The sequence below is a fragment of the Dermacentor albipictus genome, chromosome 6 (assembly GCF_038994185.2).
Source record: "Dermacentor albipictus isolate Rhodes 1998 colony chromosome 6, USDA_Dalb.pri_finalv2, whole genome shotgun sequence".
Lineage (NCBI taxonomy): Eukaryota > Metazoa > Arthropoda > Arachnida > Ixodida > Ixodidae > Dermacentor > Dermacentor albipictus.
In genome coordinates, this window is record NC_091826.1 from 69,859,266 (window position 1) to 69,880,146 (window position 20,881).

The 20,881-nt window shown below is 44.3% G+C and overlaps 2 protein-coding genes across 2 annotated transcripts; both read right to left on the reverse strand.

Moving 5' to 3' along the window:
* Positions 1–1,023: 1,023 nt before the first annotated feature.
* Positions 1,024–15,488, reverse strand: LOC135910502 (zinc finger protein 32-like). The gene is made up of 3 exons (XM_070540809.1): positions 15,232–15,488; positions 6,938–7,355; positions 1,024–1,479 (listed from the first exon to the last, which is right to left on the reverse strand). The coding sequence occupies exons 2-3, from the start codon at positions 7,168–7,170 to the stop codon at positions 1,146–1,148; spliced, it is 567 nt and encodes a 188-aa protein (XP_070396910.1). The 5' UTR covers positions 7,171–7,355; positions 15,232–15,488; the 3' UTR covers positions 1,024–1,145.
* A 1,985-nt stretch (positions 15,489–17,473) lies between these two features.
* LOC139047033 (gastrula zinc finger protein XlCGF67.1-like) lies at positions 17,474–20,536 on the reverse strand. Its single transcript, XM_070520978.1, has 3 exons — positions 20,494–20,536; positions 18,644–18,866; positions 17,474–17,807 (listed from the first exon to the last, which is right to left on the reverse strand). The coding sequence occupies exons 1-3, from the start codon at positions 20,534–20,536 to the stop codon at positions 17,474–17,476; spliced, it is 600 nt and encodes a 199-aa protein (XP_070377079.1).
* Between the last annotated feature and the right edge of the window lie 345 nt (positions 20,537–20,881).

Sequence of the window (20,881 nt, forward strand, 5' to 3'; positions counted from 1 at the left end):
ACCTTCCATGCCTTCTCTTATATTCGCATCCAGAAACAGCGTCATGCTTACGCTGCAAGCTCCGCCTGCCGTTTGTATATTTATTTTCTTCTTCTTCTTTTTTTTTTATTTGCAGTGCGGTGCACTCTTAGTGGTGGCATGCTGCACTGGATGGTTTACCGAGGCCCCGTGTTGTAATTAGCGATGCTGCAGGCAATGCATCTTACGTAGAGGCATTCATGCCTGTGACCTGGCTGAATGAGGTGCTCCCTTGAGACGAATGGTGCGCTGGCTTCAGTTTGAAATTTCAGCTGTTCTTGTGCTGTGCAGCTGTTTGACACATTGCAGCATGATTGCCACCGCATGATCTCTGCACCGCACTATCCTGTTTGCAATGCCCAAACCTGGTGAGGGACCCTTGTGATGAGAACCTTGTGATGAGCTTTATTTTGGGTAAGAACATGGAAATATTTTTACAGAACCGGAATGATACAGGCATTCCATATGACTCGTGAAGTTTTTTTTCTTCGTTGTCACATGAGAAAGGGCATAAAGATAGAATTAAAACATAGACAAAACAAGAAAGTAAGCAAACAAACAAATAAACAATGACTAACAGCATGGTCGCTTGGCAATATATGCAAAAAAGAGAATGAACAGGAAAGTGTACAATTTCTGCATTTCATAAAATGCACAATATTGATCCGAAATGAGACAAAATTTATCATCAAATATAGTTCCAAACGCTTAGCAACACTGCGGGCTACTCTGGTGCCATCTTGTAGCGATCGTCACCACAGAACAGGTCTTGCGCAGCACTACGCTTTTCTTCTCACGCTTTCGCCACACCCTCCTCTCCTTTCCGCGTCATGGTTTGCTGCACCCTCCTCCTCCTTTTTCCTCCTCGCACTGTCTTCGCTATTGCAGTCTTTCATCCCCAGCTGCAGTCTGCGTTCGCTTTTTCATCCTTCACTGTGCTTTTTTGCTCGGTTACGTCGAGGGACGCCGTCACGCAACGCAGGAATGGGCACCTAAGAGCTGCGCTCTAAAGCAAATTGCATTGCAAAATGCACGGAGTGAGACAAACATGACCACACAACATGCGCAGCTTCCATAGCATTGCTCGCCAAGTATGAGGTGGAGTATTGATGCTGCAGCGCCATAGTCTATGAGGATGGTGGTTCAACTGTAATTTGGTCAATGCAATTCCGGCTGTGCCTTTCCAAGTGAACACGCTGCTTGAATCCCTTCCCACACAGGTCGCAGCTGAACGGCCGCTCTCCCGTGTGGGTCCTCTCGTGCTTTAGGACATCAGCCCGTCGGTAGAAGGCCTTGGGGCAGTGAGCGCAGCTGTGGCGCTTGCGGTCATCCTGGTGAATCGGGCGGTGTCTTGTAAGTGATCCCTTCTGGCTAAAGGTACTCCCACACTGATCGCACGCAAAGCGTGCACGACTGCCATGGCTGCGTAGGTGGCTTAGGAGCTGCCTCTTCGTGCAAAACCTGTGGACAGATGAAATGCATGTTAACTACCTTGTAATTGCAGATAAGTTGCTAATATCCAGTGGTTGTTTCCCAGTTGTCCCAGCTATATGTTGCCAAGAATTAAAAAAATTACGGAGCACTTTATGTGAACAGTGATCACTGTGTGTTGATGTATGTTGTACATGCTAGTCATGAGTGTTTCTCTCATTCTGAAAGAATAATTGGCTAATAAGTTTAATCAGCCAAATTTTATTTACTTACCTAGTCAATAAAGCGTCAATCTAAAAGTAGTGGCAGATGTTGAGAAATAAACTATAACAGCATAGCAACCTAGGTTTTTTGGTTTTTCTTTTCCGGAAAAAAAGAAAAAGTCAGTGAAATTTTTTAAAATTCGATGTGACAAAGTGTCCATATCACCAACAATAGCAGTGGCCTCAAACTTTAACCTCTTCATCTAGTATGCTGCGTATCTTACACACGTTGAAATACGGGGCTTTGTGTTTGATAAAAACTGAAAATGATCCCCAAAAGTTGTTGACACATAAAGGAAAAAAGCATAGCCACTCATTCTAAGTATGACAAGCTAGGTTTGCATTTGACAAGGCTTACATTTGAGAGTACTCAATCCCTGGTGCATGAACGCATTGTCAAGCAGTACTACAAAATTTTCATGGGCTTTCTTTTCTCTTTTCTCATCAGAAAAAAGGAATACACAAGACCTAGGTTCCTTTACGTGCTGTTACGAGTCGTTTATCAAAACCTGCCCCAACTTCTGCACTGATGACATGTTAATTATGTAAGGTAATTAAAATTTTGCTAATTGCATTAATAATTATTTTGCAATAATAAACTCAAGACGACCATAAACAACAACCATCAACAAACAGTGATCATTGCTCGTGAAAAGCCCGCCGTTATTCTTTGGTGGTATATCTATTCAGTAGATATGCCAATGATTCAAAACTCAGGTAATTCAAACAGAGCTCAACATTCTGGTTGGATATGCTTTCAGTGATATTTCAACCAATTATTTAAAAGGAGCCTGAGATTTGAGTTAAAGAAATCTGTCTGGCTTCTCATGTGAAAAAGATTACAGAAAATGCTAAAGCTTGCTGGAGCACTAAACCAGGTTGCAGAGGCTCTTATCACCAAATGATGAAGGCTTGCCGCAAGGCTAAGGAAGCTAGATCATGTTTTCCCAGCATGAAGTTTCCAATGCCTAACATGTTGACAGAGATTTGGTGTCCATAATGAACTTTCTTACAGATACGAGGAGCAATTCCAAGTTTGTTTTACACGAAAATACATTGTACTGTCATCACAGAATCAATAAGCAAGACGAACACCACTTTCTAGTTATTCCTGGCTCCTTGCATTCTGGTACTTCATCCACAGTACACTCGAAGGAGGCCACATCGGCAAATGAGTCACTCTACAGAAGGTTCAAGAGTACTTTTGGCGGCCGAGGATGGACAGGAGCACTTGTTCAAACGTCGCAAGTTGCGAGGTATGCCAACAATCAAATGGCTTCTGGGGCATCAACCTGGGCTCCTACACCCATTACACCTCAAGAGGCAATTTTTGACACTTTGGGAATGGATAACGTTGGGTTTTTGCCAATGGCGGTGAGTATCCATTAGCATTATAGTCACGGTGAACTTGTAAAAATTCTTGGAGATCACTTCCATGCTTTCGCTTGCTGCCAGCTGCATCCTCAATTTTTAACAGGAGCACTTTGAATGGAGGCAGGGCCTCCCAAGGAAGCTTATCCCTAACAGGTCGACCACTTTCTGTAGCCACGAGCTATCAAATGAAATAAAGGGTTCGTTGACAAAACTACCGTGTTGCGGTAAGCTGTGCTTTTTCAAAACTTTCTGATGAGCAACAAACGCAACAGGGCTGAGTGCAATGAAAGAGGTGCATGACCACCACTAGAGGTAAAGAAAGAAGTCGAAGAAAAGATCAGCGCAGGGGCACTGACACACTTCCTGTTTTGTACCTTCCTTATAATATACTGTCGACTAGCATTAATTTAACCCTTGCAGGAGCACAAGAATTGAAAGAATTATCCGAAAGGTCAAATTAACAAACGGCAGCAAAATGAACGAACTCAAATATTGTTTACTGCTTGAGGCAGTTTGTAATGTCTTAGTGCTTCTTGTTCTCGAAGCACCACTCAACCGGGATGCGGCAATGAGCGCCGACATGCTTAAACACTGCTTCAGCATTGAACTGAAAGCAAAAGGAAAGTTCTGAATCTTATGACAATAAAAGTGAAGTGAAAGTAAATTAAAACAATTTCATGCCTAGGATTCCTTGTTCTTCAAGCCTTAATAGCTGCTATGAGCATGAGGGGATGCCCACATGTAACACAGAGGCCGCGAACTTCTGTGTTTCAACAAGCTTTTATTCTGTAGAAATTATCGTTTCTTGCCAAGACCTCTAAGTGTGTTCAAGTTAAGTGAAAAGTCAAATGAATCAAGGTCTATTTAACAAGAGTAGACTGTTTAGTAGTGTGCGTATTTGAAGTAGTAGCTTAGCGCAAATAAAACCACGGACACAAGGAAGACAGACAAAGACAAGCGCCACTCACAACTGTTTAATGGAAGGAAGGATAGTGCATATATATATATCCTCTTGTCACGCATGAGCCTACTAAGCAGACTGAGAAGCCGGTACATGCACATCAAAGGGAGTTGCGCAAGAAGTTTAAGGGAACATGCGCAAAAACTAAAGAAAAAAAGAGGATAAGGGTGCACATTTAGTGGCTCATGTCACCGCGTGTGGTTGCGACGCTCGATTTTCTGCGACAACTATTCTTGGCAGGAGTGGCAACGCGTCTTCCAGGCTCGCTCTTGAGGCCTTCTTTATCAAGAAGAATAAAGATAGATGTGTGAGTGAGCCTTCCATCACATTACTGGATGCTGAATTTAACTTCTTGCGCAACCGCCTTTGATGAGCATGTACCGGCTTCTCTTCTGCTTTGTAGGCGCATGCGTGACAAGAGGATATATATATATATATATGCACTATCCTTCCTTCCATTAAACAGTTGTGAGTGGCGCTTGTCTTTGTCTGTCTTCCTTGTGTACGTGTTTTTATTTGCGCTAAGCTACTACTTTAAATATGGACGACCAACTAGCCCAACAGTTAACTCTTCTAGTAGTGTGCGTGCGTGTGTAAATGGTTTTCTAATAAAAGTGATTGTTGTGATTGAGTACACGTCTTGTGCATTTCTTCTCTGTTGTCCGCATTTCTGGTCAGCACCACACGAAGCACCAGTTAAACATGTGCCAACTTGTTCAGTTTTCAGTTAATATGCAGCTCCCTTCACATTCAGGCCTTTGAAATGGAACTGCTGTGCTGGAAATCGAACTAGTGACCCTGTGAATGTGCACATGTGACAATAAATTTAAATTCATTGCTGTTAAATGCAAGATGATGAGTTGGATAACCAGTTCGGGCACTGAACACAATTATGCACGACAAGATAGTGCATCAAAAGCAAGAGCACTGATTGAGAAGATCACATTCAAGATGTGTTGCATATGCCTTGATATACTTTCCATTAGAGTGCCAATTGTATTTGTTAGTTGAAAGGTAGATGGTGGGGTATTTGCTTTCAGTACCAGCATGTCATTGTGTAGCGACATCAGGCATATTTTTCAAGTGGCTGGATAGGCGCTTTCCAAGTATGCTGGACATGAAATAGCTGATGTTCTCAGATCTTACGTTAATTCCTATAAAGAGCTGTCACACGGAGTCCAGAATATACAAACCTCACGCAACTCACTGAAGAATTGAAGATTTTTAATCTGTTCACGAAACTCACTGAAGAATTGAAGATTCTTAATCTGTTCAGCAGATGCTTTTTATGACTCTAAATATGCAATAAATGTGATGACAATAAACTTCCAATGTAAAGAACTAATTGGCACCTGAACACGGTATATAGTGGTGTGAACAGAACAAGGACCAAGGCAGGAATGTAGCGAGTAAGAGAGGTAGTATGTGCTCTACAGTAGAAAGGGTGCTGGCAGATAATCATGCAAGAAACGAAAACAAACGCTCCGTCAAACATGTGGATAAATATACATGTGCTACAGGTGTCACCTGCATTAACCCATTGTCGTGTGGTAATGAGTACATTAGGCTAATGCTTTGATGTTGTCTAAATTCCTGATTAGAAGAGCATGAGCTTTCTCTCAAGGGAGTTATGTCACCACATTTAGCTATGCATTACAAATTATGTAGCTGCAAGCCCCTCTTTCAGGATACATCTATCATTTATAAATATGCAAGCCAGCAGACAAGAGCCATAACTGTGGCCTACAACCCGAGAATTAAAAATAGCATGTGCATTATCCAACCGTCAGTGATCGTGAACAAAAATGTTCTTGCTGTGTGATTAATCTTTGGAAATCTGTTCCGTATCTCGTGCTTGTTTTTTGCAACATTCTGTTCTCCCATTATGCACATTGTCACTGTGGTAACCTTAGTTAAGACGATGTTGTGTCATTGTATTTCAACGATGGCACTTTTTTTGTTAATGCTGTATATACTATTTAAAATCAACAGTCAAATCATGTTAACATTTAGATTTACACATTCAGCTGGCTCCAATTCACTTTTATTTTCACCTGAACCCTGGCCCTTTCAGAAAAAAACAATTCTTGCAGTGACACAACAGGTACAAAACCATACTGTCATGCACATTTTGTCAGATTAAATGTGGCACACATTATCACACCTATCTCAATCTACAAGATGCTCTCACATTATCTGAGTATACATGCATCTTGAATGCTCTGATCACATGCAAAAGGATGGGCCTGTCCTATCAGAGTGTGCTGATTATTGTAGCACATTCTTGGAACTTGTGCAGATATATTAAGGTATTCAGAATGCATGATGAAACCTTTAACTATGAGAGAGCATGATATCTGTGCCATTTGTCTGGATGACTACTGACCGTGCTTGTACCTCTTGTGACTGCTGAGTTGTAACTTAACTCAGAGGGCATAAGTTCATCCAACAACGACGTTTTTTCCAAGTTGGCTGTTTGCCTGTCAGTGCTTGTCACTATCAAATAAGAGTGCTATCCCTTGGATGTGGAGCGTAGTCTGCGAAATGACTGTTACTCATGCTAGTTATAAACAGCATAATTTTGCTAACCGTGTGTCCAGTGTTTTGTGCTCTTTAGAAATCATGTCATTTCTTAAAGGTGTATTGACCTGAAACTAATTCACTCTTATTGCTTCTTTATGTAGCTGTTGACTTAACTGCTGGCATAGAACAGAGATAATTGGAGAGAAACCGAAATCTTCCCATCCTGTGTCAGAGATATCTTTGGCTCATAACTATGATGCAACACTGCTTGAAAACTCTGCTTACACCTGGCTGAGATACAATGCACATTGTCATAAAGTCAGCTCATCCAATGAACCAAGCCAAAAATATGAATTGGACTGCATACGCCATGGGACACAGGTGGCAGTGGAACGTTGGCTGGCCTGTGTGGATCAGCATATGTTCGTGCAGCAGATTCTGGTGGCTGAAGGCCTTCTTGCAGATCAGGCAGCGATGCTGATGCTTGTTCACATGTGTGCCCTCATGCTTCACCAGCTTTTCGCTGCACGGGAAATTGGCGCCGCAGAGACTACACCAGAATGGCCACTCCTGCCTGTGCACCGCGGAGTGCTGAAGCATGAGTTGATGCGTGTTGAAGCTCTCGTCGCAGAGTTCACAGTGATACTGACAGCCAGCTTCTTCTTCGCTGTCTTGTTCATCATCTGTCACCTGCAAGGCAACATCCCTGGTTGATGCTTCGGACTTGTCCCCACTGGAATCTGCAGGCTCTCTCTTGGCCTCTGTGAACCCTGAATCTCTACGCCCTGAAAATTTGAAGGAAAGAGAGTATCCTGCTTTATCCATAACCAGCAGAGAGAGAAAAAGAAAATCACAGGGAAGCCCAGTGCAGAATTAGGTTCATTTGAGCAATAGGACAATATAACATTGACAGCCTAAAGAAAATTGCAAAACGGGTGGAATTTAAGCACGATCCACGGTTTCCAGTTGCTTGTTGTTTTCTTTTTTCACAAACTGGATGCACGTCACACATCGTACGTGTATACAACTGCGCCCCTCTCGCCAATAAAATTCAGTTGAAAGTTTGCACTTGTGTTTGTCAAGTCTCCTGTCTACACATCTAGCTTGTGCATAAAACCTCGCCATCATGGAATGTAAGCTACAACTCAAATCTGGTGTCAAGGAATGTAAAGCTTGCAGCAGCCTGCTTAGTTATGATTGCAATGCAAATATAATGAAAGCCTTGCAAGGAATCAGTTGCCTCCTTAGCCAGCAAATGACTTCAGCTTGCGTTACTGTACTGCTAAATTTAGAATGCTGTTTCGAAAGGCCAGAGATTTTGGTTTTCTGTCCTCATTTCTTCTAGTGCAATACTATACCTTGCGACAACAAATGCAGTTGTGGTAGGCCCAACAAAACTTTCCTGCGCACTACCTCATAACTGCAGCACTCATCATAGTTCCATCTACATCCCAGTTTCTCTCATTTCTTGGGTGTGCAGAGTTCCAAAAAGAATACCATGCACAACAAATTTTACACTGTGAAACACAGGTCAGCAATAATAATGTCAAGATAAGGAACACAATATGGGAGTATTCAGGACATTGCAACTGGTAAGCAACTGCACTTTTACTCAGTTCTCGCACTTGAAGAACCTGAAATCATGTGCACAGAGGCATGCTATTAGGCCAATGCCAGCTAATTCATATTCAGGTCACACTGGACAAGAATGTATGGCCATACTTTCTTCTGCATGTCTCCAAAGGTGACTAGTAGTTCACAAGGGACAACTGCTACTATCAGTGCTAGTGCTACAAATGACACAGATGCCATAATAATGAGGCATGTAGGGTTCGTGAACAATCCACATATTGTTATATGGGCAACTGTTCTTAATGTGGAGCCAAAGTGCACATGGAAACAACACTGTACTCTATAGACATTTCTGATGTGCGCAAGTTTCACTATGATACAAAAAAAATGCAATAAAACTACTTTTTTCGGAATGCTCTCACTTTGGCGATCAAGTACACAAGTGTTGGTCTCACATGCATATTTCAATCAAGATGTGTGAAAAAGTACAGCTAATGCTTCCAAGGCATTTTCACGTGAGCACATGAATAACGAAGCTGACTAATTTTTTTAAAAATGACGATCAATTTCTCAGAGGAAAAAAAAAAAAAAGACAATGGAAGAACCTAGATTGAGCAGGTGTAGTAGTGCGAGGGCTTGAAGGTGAGCATTCGTTACAGTTTCTATAAGAAACGCCTTATCATGGCCAGATTACAGACTTCACCACAATGCACACCAGAGTTTTGCAGAAATAAACAAAGCATGTGAAATTCAGTTCACTTCTTATGAGACAATGTGCAGTAGCACGGACAGACACATTTGGGTATTGAAAAGTTAGTGAACTAATTATAAGTGACCATGAACAGACTGAAGCCAAATGTCTATGGCTGAAAAGAAAATAGGTTGCCTGTTCAGCTGGGTTCTTTGCAAATTTGATGTGGCATTTTAGTGTGGCTGGTTGTTAGACAAGCTGAAGCCGAGAACTGTGTGTGCCTGAAAGGTTAAGGTAACAATCAAATACATGGGGGACTGTGGAAAGGAAAACAAACAAATTGCAAACACTTCATGCTGCTGTAACTTGTAAGCGTCCAATTTCTAAGATGAGCTTTAGTTGGTTTAGAATATATAAATGTTTGCTGTCAAAAACAGCATGGCAACAGAACAAGAATAATGAAGACCTTGCATATGTCATTTAAAGCCATTTTCTTCATTGCCAGATTGAAAAATAAATTGTGAAAGAATCGATGTTCATAATAGTATGCTTGCTAACATGCTGATAAATGAGGAAGGGGGAAAGGGGATGAAAAGGACACAGGAAAGTGTTTAACTCCTGCCTTTAAATAGATTTGAAAGACTGAATTGAAATGAAACGAAATTTATTATCAAATGAACTCAAGCATTTAAGTATGCATGCGTTGGCTGGCCTCCAAGTTGCGCTCACATTAAACCTCTAATTCAATGATGAGGAAAATATAGGAGGGAAGCAACTTTTTTAAATGCTTAATGGCCGTGCACTAGTTGGCCATGATGGGAACTCGTGCTGTGCGCTAGGTACACAGGTTGTTCCTGTAGTGCTGAAAATAAAGGGCAATGCACCTAAATGGTATAACATGTGGCTAGAGCAAAGGAAAGTGGATGATGTGCAACCCAATCCTGAATGCGGCAATGCACAGCTAGAGCAACACAACACGCAACTATGCAACACTCTTCTGCAGACTTCTAGCACACACTGATGGTAGGGCTATTTCTGGATCTGTCTGTTGCAGCCTTGGAGCCTATTAAGACAATGGTGGGGCACTTAATTGTTCGGTACATTTCTGGTCGAGCTCTTCCAAGTAAGCACGCTGCGTGGAATGCCTTCCCACACAGGTTGCAGAGGAATAGCTGCTTTCTCGTGCGAGTCCTATCGTGCTTCACGAGACTGGACCATTGGTGGAAGGACTTGAGGCAGTGAAGGCACTTGTGCTCTGCGATAACTTTCTAGTGCATCTTCCTGCCTTTCAAATACAATGTCACCTCAGCAAATGCCACTGCCTGCTAGTAGTGCTTGTATCCCAGCCAGGGTTGCATACGTGTCTCAAAAGCTGCTCCTTCGTGGGAAACCTGCAGGCGCATAAAATACAGTAATTCTTTTGCTTGTAGCAGAAAGTGCAAATTTTCACTGGCTCTACCCAAGGAGTAAATTTCCAATAGTTACATTAAATTCCGGAGTTAAAGACACACATAAAATTACAAAATTCTACACTGCATATTTTTGAAAACTTTCTTTATATCACTATTAAGCGCATTTTGTGTCTCTGTCACCGATGCGACGTTAAGTGTGAACTTGTCTGGACAGCATTGAATTGGCTGGACTCTAGATCACTTTTGGAAATGAAGATTCTTGGACTATGGCTGTGCACACTGACAACAATGAGAGCTGCGAAAACTTATAGCAGTACCTCAAGCGAACCGGTCTTGGTGACCATTTATAGATTCAGCGTGCTCATTAATATGTGCAAGAAACTGTGCTCTGTCTTTTCATACCTATATATCCTCTTCCCCCAGTGTGGGGTAGCAAATCGGATGTGCATGAGGTTAACCTCTTGGCCTTTCCTCTCTTGTTTGTCTCTTCAGACCACAATATATGTGCTTGCAATGCCAAAAACAATATTTGGACCAAGAAAGCATTAAAGGAATGCTGATGCCACATATTTGTCTTGCCTTCCTTGTTTCATTTGTATAGCTGCCAAATCTGTAATCATGGCATGAGACCTAAGTTTCTTGAACACGAAAAAAAAAAAGAAACATGACTAATTCCCATTTCGCATGAGAGCAATCCAAAACATGCACCGAATAGAGTGGCTTCAGGCAAGCTCAGCTTGGTCTCTTTTGTATATCACAAAAGTCGAAGAAGGTGGCAACGTGACATCAGCAGGGTGTGAATCAGTCAGCCTGGGTAAAGCGCCGCGAATGTCTTGCTAACAGGTTTAAACGATGGAAAAGGAGAGACAAAATGAAAAGGGCATGCCATGTTTAGAAAGAAGCAACAGCAAGGGACCAGGCTTATCCCATGACGAGTGCAGCGAAACACAGAGGAGGAGGAAAGCATGGTCAATATGTCATGCACCAGGCTGTCGGTGACTCAGTCACTCTGTTGGCTTGCGACTGCCGTGCACCAGGTTGATTGATGCGTGTGTCAAGCGTTCTGTGATACTACACGACTACTACCTATGGTTTCAGTAACACGCCGACAACACACCCTGCACCACAAGCTCCCATATGTGCTCACACCCACACGTGCTCGGGTCCGTGGTGTCGCAACCCACCAAACGCCTGCAAATCACAGACGCCCCTGCGGGAGAACACTTGCCCTGAGAGATTAACAAAGGTACAGTGATGAGCACTAAGACAGGAAAGTGATAAACTAAGAAAAACTTTTCAACAAATTTTTAACAAGATTGGAAAAAACTCCACCTAAAGGATAACATAGACAGTGATAACAAGATTTAGCATTGCGCTCGAACTTAATGGACTTTACTCCAACTATATACAGGTGTGACATGGTGTTATATAGCATGCAAGGTAACTGCCGCAATGCAGCAGAAACAGCGCTCTGGAAGCAACCAGGCATCTGACAATGCTGTCATGATGAGGTGCACCACCTGCAATGTTGCAGGCATTGCACCTTGATGGGGCATCCAATATGGGTGACGAAATGGGTGGCTCAGCAGAAATTATGTGTGAATGAACATAATGCTCACCCACAGTAGAAGGCACAACGCTGTCCTAGGCCCATTGCAGAGTAACTACATTCAGTATGCACTCGAATTATTCATACTTTATATTTCTGCAGTGATGCTTCGCTGAACGATTCTGTGTGCAGGTTTTTATGATGTGCTCATACTGCGACAAATATTTTCACTTTATTTTCTATGAGAAACCTATTAATCAGTTTCTGAGCATTATTTAATCATGTAAAAAGGAAAAGGAAAAAATTATCACACCACTTCAGAAGAAATTGCCAGACTATTTACCAAGAAAGCATGATGTTCGAGATCTAGATAAGAGGTGGTGGAGGACAGAGGAAGGGAGACTATTCACACAGGTGTTTACACCCATCTGTACTTTTAAAAACCGCTTCGCAGTTCAGTCTGAGTCCTTCTGTAAAATGGTGGCCTAGGAAGCACACCGACAGGGAGGCCAAGCAAGGGGAAAATGGTGGCCCAGGAACATTTAGGCCCAGGATACATGCAGGAGCAGATACATGCAGATGTGCCGGGTTCGTTCTGAAGAACATTGTCCGCTAAATGAACAAAAAATTGTGAGCAAGGCCAGTCTGTGAAATCTAAATGTTTGCGCAGCGAAGTGCCCCTTAACAAGGCCCCACTGTATACTAAATAAGTGAACTGTCAAGTTATTAGCAGGCACTTAACATTTCGATATACAAATGAACACTAATGAAAACTTATTTTAGCACGTACACTTCAGATGTCTTTAGGAAAAAAAAAAAAAAAACTCACATGCATTATCACATTTTGCTCAGCAATAAACTGTCTCGCTAATGGAATTTAATGTCCCAAAGCAAAGCAGGGCTACAAGGGATGCTGTACGTGGCTCCAGATAAACCTTGAGTGCCGGAAGTTCTTTAACGGCCAACAAAGTGTAGTACACAAGTGTTTTCGTATGATGTCCCAGTCGGTATGCAATTGCCATGGTTCAAAAGTCAAATCTGTGATCTCATGCTCACCAGACTCATCTTACCCAAAAAAGTAACACGAGGATCCTCAAATTTTGCATTTTATTGACAAACGAATCTAAGTTGCCACCTACCCACAGAGCAGCTTCTGTCCACGAAGTCACATGAATCTGTGGAAATTGTTTCAGCATGCATCTGAAGTCTTTTGACAAACTGCAAAATGTTGGGCACGACAGTCAAGCTTGTTACCATTATTTAGGGCTTTAAGCCAAAGGCACGAACCGTTGGGCTAGTAGGTCGTTCATGGTGAAGTTGAAGTGCAAAGAAAACATGCAGGAAGGAAAAAAAGCAATGAACGCACAGTGCACATTGTTACTGAGTATTTAGAGATGAATTCATATGCAAGAGGAACATAAACCTCATTCAAAGCAACCCAATTTTGTTGTCAGAAACTGATTACTCATAATCAGTCCCCAGTAGAAAACGGAGCAGACAGTAAAGTCAGATGCTAACGCTGCTTTCTTGCACAGTATATGAGGTAACAAGCCTCTGTAAGTGGGCGATACATCTCTCATTCAGGGATGGGCCTAAAGGGAGGCACCCAACGGCCCAGTATATCCTTCCATTATCTTGTTGTCACTATCTAATGTCACTATCATATTTTAATATAACCCCGAAGACAAATGTTAAGGTCAATCATATATAAATGGTTACACTCTTAGAATTCTTAACAGGCCAGTCTTACTCAGAGTGGCTGCTTAGCATAACAGAAAGAACATAACATAAGACAGACAGTGATGGCAAATAAACATTTCTGCACTCAGTCTCTGTGGTGCCACAAGTTCTGACTATGCCCGAGTGGCACTAGTTGATCATGTATCAATTAAAAAAGGACGAAACCACACTAGGAAGCAAGGTTTTGCCTTCGTTATCTCAGTTACCATACTAAACTCATACTAAACAAGTGCAAATGGCATTCTAAAATAACATTGCATCAGACAAAAGTGATTTATTGCTTAACCTTGGTGTCCCATAGTCTACTTTAGGACAAAGGCCTCTCCCAGAGATCTTGAAATAGCTCTAGCTTGAATCAGTTGAGCTCACTCTATACCTACAAATTTCCTCATTTCATAGGTTTACTTCTAGACAGTAGCATGTTGCATCAAAGTCTTTACTATGGTCTTAAGGGCATCAGCAAGCAATTACAGGACACCATCATAAAATGGTGGCTCACTGAAATGTTCTTTCCCTTCACTACAGCACTTGGACTTGTAGCCAATATATCTAGCAAGCCGCCAGTAGAGTTTTCCCCTAGGCGTTTTCACACAATACATAAAAACTAAAAGCCAGCATAGTGCATTCTCAAACATTTATATTTCAGCATGTACCTTATGTGATAAAAATGTTAAAATGATGACCGTGGCCATGCTTTAAATCACTGCAAGGATCTGTAAAACGCACCAAAGGGATCCGATTTTTAAAAAAATTACGTTGCTAAATGCCCACACGTCAGTCTGAATGAAATCCAGGCACATAAGAGCTACTGTACATTTTGCCCTGCTCGTCTCCGTAGGTAATATTGACAAACTTTGACAAACTAACATTGACAAACTTTCACCCGAGTGATAAACCCTGCTAAAGAAAACAGCCTCATGCTGGGTGAATGCAGGTCGCAGTGTTTTATTTGCTTCCACCTCCCACAAATAACCTATCTGAAATCTTGGACATTTTGCCCTTGGTCGATCATTCTCTCTCTCGGCTGCATCAATGTGCGCCTTTATATTTTGTGGTCTTCCCGAGCGACGCTCACGCGGCGCGCACGCTCCGATTCCGCGCGCGCCGGACGACCACCGCGGGTTCGAGCACTCCGAGCCGCCACGCGTGCAGGGCACCGCGCGCCCGCGCCTGCTCCGGCCCGCTCCGTGTGCCGACGCGCAGCTGCGCGCGTACGCGCCCCGCCGGCCCCACAGCTTAGGGGAAGGCGAGACCGCGCGCGCGCAGCAAGGGAGACCCTAGGCAAATCTCTCGATAATTAAGTCAAAAAGAACATTTATTAAGGTTGGATTCAACACAGACACACGTTTTAACATAACGTCCGAATATGAATCACACAAAACATAGCCAAATGGTCGCCGGTGGCCGCTAACGGCGCACCGCGACAGGGAGAGAAACAAAGAACCCCCAGCAGTAAGAATTTGCCTATCCTTCGGTCAGCGCCTGCCATCGTGCGCTCCACAGCAGAGAAAAGGGAAATAGAGAGAAACGACAGACGAACAGACGGGGGCACGATCGGCAGACGCTGCCTCAGGACATCGAGACGACGGAAGAGTGCGCGCACGCCCGCCGAGGCCGGGACCCCGACGAGCCGGAGTAACCATCGGCCGGCGGCGGACAAAGGGGGCCGCCGCCGGCAGAGAGGAACACGTACGCACCTTCCGACGCCCCGATGTGGTCTCCCCGGGGTCCCGTCTTGCGCGCGCTTACCCGGAGTGCACGCAAGCTGGGCCCGAATCCCGCCAAAATGTCGGCCAATGGGAAAAGCCTGTTGACCTTCGCGTGGGCGGGGTGACAGCAGAGCGACAGTGTTTTATGACCCGCTGCCACCCCGTCCAGGCAAGGAGGAGAGGGACACGTAGCCCCCGGCAACACAACGCAACGGCTCCACACAACCACTGCGAGAGCCGGAAACCCCACATCCCTCCCTCCTTAAATGCTCCCTACTAATGCAAGGCTGTTGGCTCCGATGTCAGCCAAAGAAAGCAAAGAACAAAGAAATAGTCATTACGTTGCCAATACCGGAGCTATCCATTGGCAGTTTGAACCTAAAATCACCAGCCCCCAAAACATAAATAAAAAAGACACCAAAGTAAGAAAAGCAAGTTATTAGAATAAAGTAAATAGGGACGTCTGAGGTATACAACAGCAACACAAAAGCAAGCCCACACGACCCACGCTTTAACGCGAACATGCACAATAAAAGCATCCACAGAAGAAAATGTAAGAGCAACAATAAAAGACAAACGCTTAGAGACATAATAGCATTCGGACACAAACGCGGACAAGGGAAAATGACAAAACGTTGGCCTATACAATCAATCAGAACACAAGAGAATAACAAACGGTTAAGAAGATGCACCGGGAATGTCCGCGTTACATATCTCCGGCGAGCACGAACAAAGCCCGCATGCCACGCGTGCGACTCCAAGCCACTTCAACGGCGTCCGGCAACGGCCTCCGGTGCCGGTGCCTCTGGCGGTGTCCGCTCCATGGTACGGCCATGATCCGCGCCAATCGTCGTGACCGCACAGCCCGATCCGCCACCCCGCCGTCGCCAGGCTTCGATCCAGGTCGACATCACCCATCGACGCAACACGGCAGCGAAAACACATAGATACAAATAAATGACTAACACAAAAGCAACACGAACCATACCTAAGGAAACTCATACACAAAAGCAAAACAAGGACGGCTAGGTAAGACACAGAGAAACAAGTAGCCTAACGAAGAAACACTGAACAAAGGGAAAACAAGGACAGAGAAAGACGGATAGCAGCCTGCCTGATTGCAGCGAAGAGGATAGCTGAGAGCTTTTTGAAGAGAAGTGGGTGGCTGATCCAAGGTTGTGGATCCGCATAGGCATGCCTCATCTCAGTATAAATGGTCACTCCGTCTGAGTTCAGCCGGACACAGTAAACGTGGTCTTCACTAGCGCGATGACATACGACTTCGACGCTAGCGGAAATTCCTTCCACGGACGCACACTGTTCATCCGCGACACCAATCAAGATTGACTTCGAATACGCGATGTCTATGTGATGAACAGACGTGGAAGGTTCGGCGATAGACGAAGAGTCGCTCCACGCCGGGTCAAGTCACAGCGCGAATCGATTTTAACGAAAACCTTGGCGCTGTGATGACCGTGCGATACTTGCCGGAGTGGTGCTAAATCGCGTTTCTCCGGCGCCGGGGGTTACCACCTTAAACGCAGCTTCCACATTGCAGTGTTGGCGGGTGGCACGCGATCTTCACCGGCCGAGCTTGTTGTGACCCCGCAGAGTGAACCCACCCGGGGCAACAGCGACACACGCTGTATCCGGCCCCGCGCGCCCGTTGCAACACAAGCAACGCTACGGCGCCCGCGCCCGTGCAATACCAGCCACGTTCCGGCGCTCCGCCTCCCTGAGGCCATCGAAGAACTATTTACAATTATTTACAAACGGGTCACTCTGCGGTCCCTTCAGCGCTCTTCGGGCCGTTTAAAAAAAATAGAAAAAGACGATTCCGACACCCTTTGGTGGGGGTGGCGGGTTTCGTTCCCCCGGCTGGCTTTCCACCCGGGCTGTCCTCCCCGTCATCGCCGCGGGGTAGCGGGGGAGCGTCCCCTTCTGCGCGCGCGATGGAGGGACGTCCGGGGCGCTTGCCTCTTCGCGGAGCGGGCCTGTTTCGTGGCCTTTGTCTCCGCTCGGCTATGCGCTGCCAGCTTTGCCCTCAATTGGTGGTGCAGAAGGCACCACCACTAACCGGTCTTCCTAAAGGTGACAGAGGGCATGGGCGCTACAAAATGTCAGCCTGGAGATAGCAATGCAGAAAAGGACAGAACACACAGCTATTGGAAAGGCTTCTGCCAATTTCTTCTGGCACACACTGACCGCAAGTCTGTCTCGAGGTCCATGCCTACGAGGATGATGGTGGGGCCTTGAACTGTTCTGTGCATTTTCGGCAATGATTGACCAAGTGAGATCGCTGTACAAATCCTTTTCCACACAGGTCACAGATGAAAGGCCGCTCTCCGGTGTGAATCCTCAGGTGCTCCATGAAGTGGCTCCGCTGGAAGAAGGATTTGGGGCAGTGAGGGCATTTGTGGTTGGCCATGGCACCCCTGTGCATCTTGCGGTGTCTAATGAACGAAGCCTTCTGGACAAAGCCAACCCCACACACGTCGCACACAAGACGTAGATTCCTGCCATGGCTGCGGAGATGTCTTGAAAGCTGCTGCCTCGTGGGAAACCTACAGGCAGATAAAAACATGTCAACTCTGTTGGTACTGCAGAAAACGCACCAATCTTCAGTGACTCAATATGTCCCACCAAACATGCACGAAACTTTTTAAGAAAAATACTGATCATTCTATGCAAATATGACCAAGTACGTGTTGTTTGAAGTTCAATTCAGAAGCTGCCAACAATAAATTTTTAGTCCCGAACATCCAATGAGCTAATTAAAATTAGTTAGCTAACATTTTAACAGTTGCACAAGTTATTCCACTGAAAGTCAGAAAACAGCAAACATTTAGGGACAAGCCTGAGCTGATGATAATCGATCAGGATTATAAAATAGAATAAAGCAAACGATGCATAAATAAGGAACACTGCAGGATACCATAGTTAAGAAAAGAACATTTAAGCAATGAGATTGAGGTGCCTGCAGGTAGAGGCTGTAGATGACGGGCACAAAACAAAGATTAACTGCAAGAAACTGCGATATGTTTCCATCCTGTCTCAGATATAACTTTAGCTCATGACTATGATGCAAACATGCCTGCAAATTGCACTAACGCCTGGCAAGGACACCAGATACATTACCATGAAGTCAAATCATCTGACAAACCAAGCAAAGAATAAAAACTGGGCTGCGTACACCGTGGGACACAGGTGGCAGCTCAGCGTCAGCTGGCCGGTGTGGGTCCGCATATGTTGTCGGAGCAGAGTCCGGTGGCCGAAGGCCTTGCTGCAGATCAAGCAGCAATGCTGATGCTTGTCTGGATGTGTGCTTTCGTGTTCCGCCATCTCTGCACGGCGCGGAAAATTGGTACCACAGAGGCTACACCAGAATGGCCACTCTTGCCGGTGCACAACCGAGTGCTGGAGCAAGAGTTGGTGTGTATCAAAGACATCGTTGCAGAGCTTGCATTGGAACTGAAGGCCAGCTTCCCCACCGCATTCACTCTCTTGTTGACTACCCGTCACCGGCTGCACGGCAGCATCCGTGGCTGTTGCTTCGAACTCATCAGCACTGGAATCTGGAGGCTCTTCCTTAACAATGGCTGTTAATGCTGAATCTGGACATCCTGAAAATTTGAAGGATAGACATTTCAGCATCCTGCTTCATTCAAGGAACAACAGACAGGAAAAAGAATTAATAATAAGAAGAAACCAGCCCAGAAGACTGTTCATGTGAGCAATATGACAGTACATCGGCAATCTGGCAAAAGCTGCTCGAAGGTGCAACCAACAGCTCAAATTTAGTCGAACAGAATGCAAGCTAGTACCAGCATGCTTAATCTTCATGAAAAATGCAGTGAGAGGTCGGTGACTGGTCATATTTATTTTTTTAGCCTGCAAAAAACTTCAGGGTGTGACACAAACTTGCACACCTTACGACACTGTCTTGAAAGGCCAGAGATTTAGGTTTCACTCTTGTCAATCCTGCTTGCTCAGTGGAAAGGCTGTCTTGTGATATGGAATGTAGTTGTGGAAAGCATACCATAGCAATAACATTTCTGTGCGCTACCTCATAACAGCAACACTGCCTGGCAAGGTATACCGACAATCCATATTTCCTTTTTCTTTTCTTTAGAGGCACCAAAACCCAGGCTTGTGCCATAACACGTTGCACATATCAAGTTTCGTGCAATGAACCAAGCACAAATAACAAGCTCAAGGATAAGAAGAAACTTCGGTAATATTTATTTTGTATACTGAAAATGGTACTCAGTTTCTTGTATTTTGGGAACCATTCAGTATTATTTTGCACATAATGGATTTAGAGAGTTCACACACAACATATGCTGATTTTTAAAACTGTTAAACAAAATTTTTCATACTGATTCAAAAATGCATACATGTGTCACACGATCCAGTAAGCATGAATAAACAAGTGGCAGTTAAAGTCAACTGTTAAGAAAAATAACAGAAGAATTTCGGCCATGGCTATTCCAGATAGATTAAATGGCAACATACAAGAGCTCTCAAGCAGCTTGAGCCCTAACATATGCTTTTCATATGCATGCCGTTAACTTCTGACATTGCAATATTTCCATTAAATTTCTCGCTGAGAGAAAATCTGCACGTACAGCCTGACCAAATCACCATAGAAAGCAACACTCTGAAATTACTCAAGATTATGAGCACAGAACAAGGCTCCACAAATGAAAAATTCTAGAAAGTTCTGCCATTGCCACTTACAATGCTGCCCTTTGTTGAAGCACAGTACGACTTCGTGCACTGCAGTGGTTGTAGCACGCAGCAAAATTTTGATATGCCCAGACTGCGACTCTGTGTCAGAGCTTCCATAATTTCTGGTGCAGGCACTAAGCTAAAAGGTACATTTACACAACACTCCATTATAACCAGAAAGGACAGAACAAAAGCAAAGGTCAGCTTACGATGTTTGCTGACAAAGAAAATTTTAAACAAACAAACGGTGCAAAGCTAGTGAAATGCAATAAAGAAATTGCAAATAATTTATGTTGTATTAAAGGGGCCCTCACCAGGCCCCATTGCATATCTTTGTTATACACTGGAACTTATTGGAAGGCGTCTAGATAGCATTCTACCATAGGAATTTTTTCGAATTGGTTCGTTATAGGAGATGGGAAAATTTGACGTCGCACTGCCATGCTGCCAGAAGGCAAGCTTCGCTGCCCATCACACATTCTCTGCCTTTGCCTTGACTAGCGTCTGCAAGCGACATACCTTCCATGCCTTCTCTTATATTAGCATCCAGAAACAGTGTCATGCTTATGCCGCAAGCTCCGCCTGCCCTTTTTATATTTATTTTCTTCTTATTTCTTTTTTATTTGCAGTGCGGTGCACTCTTAGTGGTGGCATGCTGCACTGGATGGTTTACCGAGGCCCTGTGCCGTAATTAGCAATGCTTCAGGCAATGCAACTTACATAGAGGCGTTCATGCCTGTGACCTGGCTGAACGAGGTGCTCCCTTGAGACGAATGGTGCGCTGGCTTCAGTTTGAAATTTCAGCTGTTCTTGTGCTGTGCAGCTGTTTGACACTTTGCAGCATGATTGCCACCGCATGATCTCTGCACCGCGCTATCCTGTTTGCAATGCCCAAACCTGGTGAGGG